This window comes from Drosophila subobscura, chromosome J (assembly GCF_008121235.1).
Source record: "Drosophila subobscura isolate 14011-0131.10 chromosome J, UCBerk_Dsub_1.0, whole genome shotgun sequence".
In the NCBI taxonomy this organism is placed as follows: Eukaryota; Metazoa; Arthropoda; class Insecta; order Diptera; family Drosophilidae; genus Drosophila; species Drosophila subobscura.
In genome coordinates this window covers 15,150,478-15,160,263 of record NC_048532.1, presented here as the reverse complement: position 1 = coordinate 15,160,263, position 9,786 = coordinate 15,150,478, and the positions used below count along the sequence as shown (strand labels likewise).

At 45.2% G+C, this 9,786-nt stretch overlaps 2 protein-coding genes across 2 annotated transcripts; one reads left to right on the top strand and one right to left on the bottom strand.

Annotated features, from left to right (window-relative positions):
• Nucleotides 1–293: 293 nt before the first annotated feature.
• LOC117895680 (adenine phosphoribosyltransferase) lies at nt 294–1,232 on the bottom strand. The gene is given in 4 exon segments (XM_034803507.1): nt 294–610; nt 612–641; nt 703–940; nt 1,073–1,232. Coding segments are annotated over 4 exon segments (546 nt in total). The 5' UTR covers nt 1,165–1,232; the 3' UTR covers nt 294–424.
• A 702-nt stretch (nt 1,233–1,934) lies between these two features.
• Nucleotides 1,935–7,622, top strand: LOC117895679 (LHFPL tetraspan subfamily member 3 protein). Its single transcript, XM_034803506.1, has 6 exons — nt 1,935–2,148; nt 6,026–6,207; nt 6,278–6,411; nt 6,481–6,607; nt 6,740–6,982; nt 7,047–7,622. The coding sequence occupies exons 2-6, from the start codon at nt 6,066–6,068 to the stop codon at nt 7,196–7,198; spliced, it is 798 nt and encodes a 265-aa protein (XP_034659397.1). The 5' UTR covers nt 1,935–2,148; nt 6,026–6,065; the 3' UTR covers nt 7,199–7,622.
• Nucleotides 7,623–9,786: the final 2,164 nt, after the last annotated feature.

The following is a 9,786-nucleotide window of genomic DNA, read 5'->3' as shown; positions in this document are numbered from 1 at the left end:
GCTTGTTTGGCCATTTGATTTGTTTATCGGAGAGAGGAGAAAAAGTTTCGTTCTTAACCAGACGCAGGGAGAGTGAAATGCGCAGTGAGAGCTAGAGCGAGAGAGCGAGTGAAATGCAAGGGTTTCATTCTCTTGCATTGGAGCAACAGCAGGGGCCGCGTGGGTGGGTTCAAAAGTTATCAGAGCCAGAGGCGGAAATGTTTCCTATTTTGAGAATCAAACATCTGTCCAATATCATTATAATCTCTTCACAAGCACAACACAGAACTGACCTTCAGCCATAAATAGATCACTTTTGATACAAAAATATTTTACTATACATTTTCACACCCACGAAACAGTTAAAAGTTGTTAAAAATATTGCTATTTGGAGGGGATCGCTTTGCGGTAAGTAAATGCAGTTCGGGAAGAGCAGCATTAAGCCTCAGTACTTGATGAGCGAGTGCACTTTGCAGTCCAGCTTCTTGCGGCCGTCCAGGTCGACCAATTCCATCACCACGAGGCTCTCGAGCACAACGCCACCCACTTTGCGGACCAACTGGGAGGCGGCCAGCAGGGAACCACCTGTGGCTAGCAGATCATCCACAATGACGACTTTCTGACCAGGTCTGGATGGCAGCACGCTGCAGCTCAAAGGTGTCCTATAAGGGAAATAGTTATTGCATACTGAGGAAATCTATGGGATCATCTGAGGCTACTCACGCTGCCGTATTCCAGTTGGTACTCAACGGCGACGACCTCGCCGGCCAGTTTGCCCTTTTTCCTAATGGGCGCACATCCCACACCCAGCTCGGTGGCCAGCAGCAGATTGAAGAGGAAGCCCCGCGAGTCCAGGCCCACGATGACCTCCACTTCCGGCTGGTTCTGCCTTATGTACTGCACCAGCAAATCCCTCAGATAGACACAAGCCTTGGGATCCGTCAGGGCGCCGAATATGTCGCTGTTTGGGACAGACGGAAGTAAAACACATGTTAATAGGGTGATAAGAGAGTTGGGCAAGCTCATAAAGATAACATTCATACTGTCAATCGCGGGCAAACCTTAATTGTCTGATAACCTCTCCATAACCCACCGAAATAGTATGCCCTCTTTGGGAAAGTTGGGATATTCGCCAATCTTGGACTTCACATAGTCGAGTTTGTCTTCCGCGCTGATTTGACTCATTTTTCTGTTTGGTTTTCTGTGACAAAAAGGGGGAAACGTTTAATTTATAATTTTTTAATTTATTCTGTTAGAGTCAGCTGATCAGCCCATGAAAATATACCGCAAATATACCGATTAATGCAAGAAACTTAACCCATTTAGTCCCCCTGTATTTAAACAGATGTGCGATGAATTAGATTTGGCGGGTGACTTGAATTGTACGCGAAATCGAAATTTGAATATGATCTCGAGAGATATTTGAAAAACCTTGGTTTTCCTGTATTGGAAATAAATTAAACTTAATTTTGTTATATTAACATATTTTATTTGTATAAACGGCTATTTTACCTGCCTTTTATCTTTTATCTGTTGATTTTATCTCGTCAGGTCTTGAACAAACACTGCCAGATTTTCCCAGACCACGCCAAATTGTTTGCCTTGGCATTTTCTTGCACAAAGAAAGTATTCAAAGGAATTCACCTACATCCTGCAGGTAGCAAACAGTCCCAGCTCCGTCCCGCACCAGGAATTTCTCTCATATCTCTTTCTTCTCTCTATCTCAGCTGAAGACATTTCGATAACTCTGCGAGGGAAACACATTCGTTTGCTGCATTTTATCAACAACAAAATAATTGAAAAGAAATGACAACAATTTCGCTGCACTTATCCGAAGGCAGCCACGATCTTGCACTCTCTCTCTCTCTCTCTCTCTGCAGTCTCTCGCTCACCAAACGCAGCTATGGCTCAGCCAGGTATAACTGTGTGCCAAGCCCGACCTGTGCAACGTCTCACAAGTATTTCAAGCGCTGAACGCGACGGTTCTCTGAGCGGGTTTCACCAAAACAAGCGGATCTTTCTCTCCCACTGCGAATAAATTCAGTTCAGTCGCGAGTTTTTCCACCAAATTAATGCAAATTGAAAAATTTAAATACAAATAATAAACATATAGTATATAAGCCGTGATACAATTCAAGCGCCTTCAGGCGAAACCTGTTCTCGAGCACTGTAAGCGAATGTTGTGCGAATCTCGAATTAAGTTCAAACTTAACGGCAAAAGTAAATGTCAGCCAAAGGTGCCGACAAAACTGCGCTGCGCCCCTTTTTGCCATTTAACAACTATGCAACAAACACAAACACAGGCATACAATATATCAACAGCAACAACAAATGTACAAAAACCAAGCCGCAGAAAGCAACAAAGTTCATCCAACATAAAAAACGTGGAAAACCTACAAAAAAAATATACAACATTAGGCACAGCAACAATATTGCAGAGGTGCAACTGCAACGTTCACATTCGCAAACACACGCACACAGTCACATCCATATGCATGTGTGTACCCTGTGGAAGCCATGCGTATTGAAAGTGCAACAGCAGCAGCAGCGAGCGACTGCGCGCGCGCGCTCAAGTAACGTGAAAAACCAGAAAGAGGCACAGTTTTGTGTTGTTTTTTTTGCGTTATTTGAGGCAAACGAACGTCTCCGTTGAGGCTTCTGCAGCGGCGCAGTGGCGGCGGCGGCCTTCGCGCTGAAGGGCACCAAAATAGGGCGGCTCAAATAAGACCCGCAGAAAGATGGGGAATGGAAATAGGAGCAGCAAGGGAAAGGGAGTCGCAGACTCTGAAAGAATATTGAATGATACGAAAAGTAAAGGGCTAAGGGTAAAGTTCCTGGCTGTAGCAGTCTCCCAAGTTTCGCACCAGAACCCTTTTGGCACCCTTTGGCCCCAAAGTGCGCCCCTGCTTGTGGTAGGCAAAAAGCCCAGCGAAGAATCTCTCGGTGTGAGTTACTATTATGTATGGACCTGGACCCCCATTGTAGTTTCAGTTGCTGTTGCTGCTGCTGTATAGAAACCCTCACCGCGCTGTGTTGGCTTTTGGTATGCGCGAATGTTTTGCCAACATCCAAATCGTGATCTAATAAGAAACAGCACAAACAAAAATAGAGACACATACCTGGGCACGGGAATGAATGAGTGAGTGAGTGAGCGGACCTGATTGGACTCTAGTACCCGAGAGAGTGGAGAAAACCAACTTGAAGATTCTCCAAGCCCACATTGGGATGGATGGATGGATGGATGGATGGTTAATGGGTTGGCATTGGCAGCTGTAAATGCTGTCAATATGTGTTGTATTGGATAACTGACTGGAGAATAACATTCGCCGGTTGTCCGGTTCTTCAGCTCTTTCCCCCATTCACTCCTTCGCACTCCGATTCGATCCGAGACGATCCGTTCTCCCTGTTGAAAAAGAAATCGTCTGTACATAGTATGCAAAAGGAGAAGGCAAAAGAAATGGGCAACAGCAAAAAAACATTCCACATAAAACGAAAAAAAATACATCTGTTACCACAACAACATATTCTGGCTGAACGAACACAAAAGCCATGTTTATATGGCATTTCCGCATAATTCTGAAATATTTGGAACCAGTTTCTGGTCTCCTCTGGCTCTGGTCTCTGGTCTCTGGGTGTTTTCTGTGTGTGTTTCGGTGCCTCGAATTTAGCAACCGACATCTAGTGCGGGTTTGAACGTGTTAATCAAGCCATTGGCGGCGGCAGTCTTCCACCTGTTTTAGGTTCCACATTGTTGGCCAAAAACCAACCGCACATAAACACATAAGATGCGGCTATAACAAACCAGTTACAAGACTCGGCCAATATAAAAGGAAGGAAAACCATAAAAAGAGACTCCCCCCGAAGCGGTATGCGGAACAATGAATACTTTTTCCTCCGCTTAGACATAATTAGCCGAGCAAAAGAGGGAAAAGCTGTGAAAATGTGAAAATTAATTGTCGGTGCGTGGCCAATGGGGGTGAGGTGAGACGCTGCTGGTGCCGCCACAGACGCGTGTACACTCACCTCACCCTCATCCGTGTGTCTGCTGTCTGTGCCTAATGTGAGATTTATGTTTGACAAAGTAGAAAGTCATCTTGGTCTCAGCCTCAGTCCCAGTCCAAGTCTCCGTCTCGGGTGGAGATTGAATGAATGACCAATGTTGGCGCTGATGTTAAAAAGAAAGCCCCGTCCAAGGCAATTTTTGCCAATGCAACTGCATTCGCATTGGCACATTTGAGTTTCAGCTTTGAGCCACGTTTAAGGTAACAACCGCGCCAGCGGCATTACCCAACTGACCTTATTTCGACTTTTAGCTACTGAAATTTCATTAAATGCTGTGCCAGCTGCACTGGAGGGTTCTCCTCTTTTATTTCTGTTAATTTAACTTTGATTTTTCCGTACTTCTTTCCTGTATTTCTTGGCTGTAAGTGAAACTCGAAACCAAAGTCGAAGTTGATGCCGCCGCCGCCGCCGCCGCCGGGTGAGCGGATGTAACCCAAGAGACTTGACCATACGTTCGAGTATGTGCCTCGTCATAGCAGAGTTTTGTTGCTGTTGCTGTGGCTGCTTTTGGTACTTCCACTCGAAGCCTTTTCGCTGGTCACTTTCTTTTCGGTCGCGATCGATCCCATGGAATGAGTTATGTACACTCGAAAAACCCAGCTGAATGCACTCACAAATTACTCCACAGAAAATTCAAACAGAAAATAAAGGAAATTATTACTCGTCTGCGGTTTGTCTGCAATTATGACAGCGACCGGGACAGCGTCTGCGTCCGTGTCTGGGTCTGGGTCTGCGTCTGGCACTGGACACTGGACACTCCACTCCACTATAATTTTCCAGAGACGCGACTCGCTTTTCAGGCTTGGCTTTCCCAACAAAGTCTTCATTGACTTTAGTTATCACGTGCCACTTGGGGAGTGTTTCTTTATGTTACTGGGTTGTTGTGTGTTTTGTTCTGGATCGACTCTCTCTTTTGTTATTAGCATTGAAATGCTAATCGATTCCGCTTTGCCTTGGACTCGCACTCGGACTTGGACTTGTTTGTTTGTTTGCTTGGGGTTTAATTCACTTTAATGAACCAATCTTGACCAACATTGAGAGAGATCGCAGTCTTTTGTGTTATAATTTCCACAGTTCCCGCACAAAAAGAAACGTAATAAATTAAGCAACGCAATGGGTAGGGAATTTGGGGGCTGGGAACTCGCGAGAGACAAAGACAAAGCTAATGAAAATGCACTTCAGTCGGCCACATTTTCTCCCAGAGCAATCTGAGATTTGACTGAAAGCGAAACACGTTTGTTATTGATAGGAAGGCTGCCTGGCTGGCTGTCTCTTTGGCCAGCTTGAGCCATGAATCATGGCTAAAATTAGACCCTCCGACTCGTTGTTCAATAATCTTTTGCATAATGTCTTTAGCTGATCGCTGGCTCCCTCTCTCTCTCTCTCTGTCGCCCTGTGGTATAGAATAAAGTGGCAAGTGGCAGATGTGAGGCAAGCGTGGAAAGCTAATGGCTGTCTCGGCAATTATCTGCTTGATTTACATAAGCCATAAGCCATAAGCTGCTGAGAGAGTAAAAAGGTAGCCAAAAATGTGGCCTCAAGCTGTATCTCTCTCTCTTTATATTTTTTTTAACGATTATTGTTGCTCGCAGCTGAATTGGCAAATGCGAATGTGAGTGTTTGCTTTTTTTTGGCGCTCAGTTTTTGATTGAAGTGAAGGGGAAAATTTCATAAAAAGCATGTTTAATGATTTGAAAATGTTTTCGACAGATAGTTGCATAGAGAAAGGGAATCCATACATCATCCTCCGCTTGCATCATAGTTGGGATGTTGCAGGGGCTCTCAATTAGCAGCCCTAGATACCAGACTTAAGTCCATTGGCTGCCAGCGAGGTCATCAAACCAAGAGCTGGGCTATTTAATAAGCTTAAAAACCGATTTATGACCGACAAAAAAGGCAATTGTTGTGGCTGCTCTGATTGCTTTGGCTTCCTCCTCCCCAAGTCGCGCTCCCAACATTTAACCATACTTAACTCCATTCACAGACACAGTAATCAAAGCAAACAAAGAGGCAACTCCACTGAAATGGGCACAAAGATCGAGTACGTGGACACCACACATCTGTACGCCTCCAAGTACATTCGCAACTCAAAGGCGATCGGCGTGCTCTGGGCCATCTTTACCATCTGCTATGCCATCATTGGCATTGTGGCATTCGTGACGCCAGGTGAGTGGGGCAAGCCAAACAATAAATCTGCCAGAGAATTCAACGCAACTCTCTCTCTGTCTCTTTGCAGAATGGATTGGGGATCCGGACAATGATGGCGCTGGCCGGCTGGGACTCTGGCAGCAATGTCAGCGCGATGAGATCTTTGACAATTGTCGCCGCCGCTGGGAGAACGTATTGGCGGTGCCGACCTTCTCGTTTCAAGTGAGTAGCTGCAAAATACACATAATATACGACACTCTCTTTATTCTCTTTCTATCTCTTTGTGTTTAGTTGGCAACCTTCTTCATGATGGGCGCCATTGGGCTGGCCTTGTTGACCATCTTCTTCTTGGTTTGTTTGCTGTTTATGAAGTCGACGCGTGTTTTCCACATTTGCGGTTGGATGCAGATAATATCAGGTGGGGCTTACCTCTCTCTCTCTATTGCGATATCTACCAGTCAGTCCCATATCGAATAGGGCACGTTCTGCTGTCAGACACATTTCTGTGGCACATTCTGATGTCTCTATCTCTGTCATGTTTCTGTTCTAGCTCTGTGCATGATTGTGGCCTGCGCTGCATTTCCCTTTGGCTGGAATTCGGATGATTTCCGCAAGATTTGCGGCCCGGAAGCGAATCGATTCGAGCTGGGCCTCTGCGGCATTCGCTGGGCTTATCCCCTGGCCATAATCGGCTGCGTGGACGGTGTCGTCTTGGCCACTCTGGCCTTCATCTTGGCCACGCGGCACGTACGTCTGCAGCCAGATCCACTCTATCAGACGTCGCTCTATAAAGGTAGGTCGGGAATTACATGGGTTTTATGTCTCTATTTCTTATCTTACTCTCCTTTTTCTTGCAGGTGAAATCAACAATGCCTATCTGACGGATGCCATTAGTTTGGCAGGCTCACGGAAATCCAATCCACACATTACGGGTCTGAATCTGCAGCCCATTCTGTTGGTGGCACCGCCAAATGAGGACAGCATATCGCAGTTTTCCCGCTATCACTGAGCATTCGATTTTCTCTTGGAATTCCAACGATTCATCCGAGACATCAACCAATGCTACGCTTAGCACGTACAGCAACCTGGGAATGGGAAGTTGAAAGCTTAGCTTAGCGGTTACCGGTTAAGAGCTTTTTACCGTTTCGTTTTGAATTTGAATAGTGGTTTTCGCTGCCTTGTGCTTGCCTTTCTCTCTCTCTGTGTCTCTCTTGTGTGAGTGTTTTGTATGAACCGAGTGTCTGAATAATTGTTTGCGACTGACTGAATGCCAATTTGTAGTTAAGTAAGCTCCGACTAATTTAACACCTTTTGTATAGCTTGTGCCTAAAATGTAAACATCGACTAAGGAAATGCAGAAATGCGAATTCTCTGCCTGTAAATTATATACCCATAAACAATAAAAGATGTACAAATATTAAACATACACGTAATCGAACAAACGATTTCCATTTCGACCGCAATGGCAGGGCAGGGCAGCCTCAATTATGCCATCATCATCATCAAGGTCAGCCGCTTTCGGGGCAGCCAGCAAACAAAAGTCAAATTATGCCCGTCCATAAAAACCAATAACAGCCAACTTAGCGCCCAATTTGTTTGTCCCTGATCCGAGCTGCCGCTGTCCTCCCTCCCGCCAATAACCATTTGGCACATACTTTTCCAATAAAGTATTTACAGCAAAGTTTTCCTTCTTTTTCTGGCGCAACGAGCGGGGTTGGAGGCAATTGAAATATTCCAAATAGAGCAAACAGATTCGTGGCAAGTGCAAGTGGATCTTCGGGCACGTTCTAATATTCTTGTATAATTCATAAGCAATTCCATCAGCGGCCTAAGTGGCCAACCAGCTGGCGCCTGAAGCGAATCAGGGTAGGAAGGCAGACGACAGGCAACGAAGGCAGCCAGAACCAACCCTCAGGCTGTGATTTTCCTTGACTTTTGTGGATACTCTATGCTGGGAGGCAGATCCAGCTGGGTGATGCGGCAAGCTGGCAGCTGCAGCCTAAAAGTATGTCAAGCTCTTTTGATGGCAAACTGCAGATGCGAGAGAGATCAAGCGGAGATCAAGGGCTGCCTTTTAACTTGAATTAGTTGAGAATATTTCCACAATCATACGAAGGAGCACACCACATACTTATTTCCGTGTAGATTTCCTTCCATTCCATTTCCTAGTGTACTTTCACCGTCGACTTGCTCAGGCCTTGCGCTTCGATTATTTTTATTTACTTCAGCCATTTCTTTTGGCTGCTTTTTGCCGCCTGCAACATATGGCCAGAATTTTTTCAATTGTACTCAGGCATTGCGATTTTCCATGGTAAATCCATCCATCCCCCTCGCAAAGTGCCAATGAAGATCTCTGGCATTCGGTGCGGATTTTGATGTGCCAATTGTTTTTATTCGATTTTATCGCTCGCCATAAACGAATTTTTAACTTTTGTTGTCCTTGAGGTTTGGCGGCCATTTCATGCGATGATATTGCTCTTGGATGATGGGTGGATGGGGACGGGGATGGCTGTATGCAGGATGTGTGATGTGTGTGTGTGTGGCATACATTTATGACACATTTGGTGGCACATGCTGCTGCTGCTGGCTGGCTGGCGAATATTAGTTTATCGCTCGGCTTTTTATGCATTTCCAAGTGCCTGGCGGAAATTAGAGCAGAGCGAGACAAGTTTTTCATGGTTCATTTTCGTGGCTAAACTGTTTCAATTATATATGATAATATTGTGCCAGCTATTTGCCACAGCCTTGCGTAACAGTTCTCAGAAGGCATATGCCCCCCTGCCACCACAAACAAAGCACAAACACACACACAGAAACTGAAGAGAGAGGGGGAGACGGGGCGGGGAAATGAATTGCGCCTTTAAGGTTTTCGTTTAAGTGAAATGTCAGCAACAGAAATTGAATCGAAAATTGTAAAATTGGTTTTGTATAAACATTTTTGCCAAATGAAATGAAAACGCTTCTCTTATAGCTGCCACATGCCGCAATCGTGTGCCGCTTTTCCGCTTTCCAATTGCCGTTTGCCTCCTGCCTGCCATGAAATTTTATTCTCTTGATATGCTTTTCTTTTCTCTTTTCTCTTTTCTCGTTTCTCTTTTCCTTTTTCCTTTATGCTTTTCTTGGCTTTTCCAGCAACATTGCAGAACATCATATTTCTTCTGCCTGTTTTTTATTCCAAAACAAAGGCAGACTGCAGCTTGGCCAGTCACCCAAAAAGCCCTCCCGGTCTCCGAGAACTTGTGTTTAATTTATTGCTCATACGACCCGTGTGGCTGTGTGTGGCTGTGTGTGGGTGAGTAGAGTAAGCTGCTGCGCTGTGTGGAATTGTGGAAACGTCAAAAGTGCGTCAATCAACAGAGGCTTGAGGGCAGTTTCCATCGTCCATTTTGGCAGTGCACTTTTTACAGCGCTCTCCCCTTTATTTTGCTTTGATTTATAAGATCTGGAGAATTGTTTCTGGAAATGCCTCCGGCTGGAGGAGCAGGAGAATCTGTTGTTAACAAGGAGATTTATGTTTTGGCAGTAGATTTATGGTGCTCCTTGAAGGGCTTAAGAGTTGAAGAATTATTCTTGCTGAAGCTAACAAAAGTTTTCCTT

What these genes read in the sequence shown, in the direction of transcription:
- LOC117895679 (XM_034803506.1), top strand. Translation starts at nt 6,066, where the DNA reads ATGGGCACAAAGATCGAGTACGTGGACACCACACATCTGTACGCCTCC. An exon ending in TGTGGCATTCGTGACGCCAG is followed by an intron (nt 6,208 to 6,277) that starts GTGAGTGGGGCA and finishes GTCTCTTTGCAG; the next exon opens with AATGGATTGGGGATCCGGAC. An exon ending in TGCCGACCTTCTCGTTTCAA is followed by an intron (nt 6,412 to 6,480) that starts GTGAGTAGCTGC and finishes CTTTGTGTTTAG; the next exon opens with TTGGCAACCTTCTTCATGAT.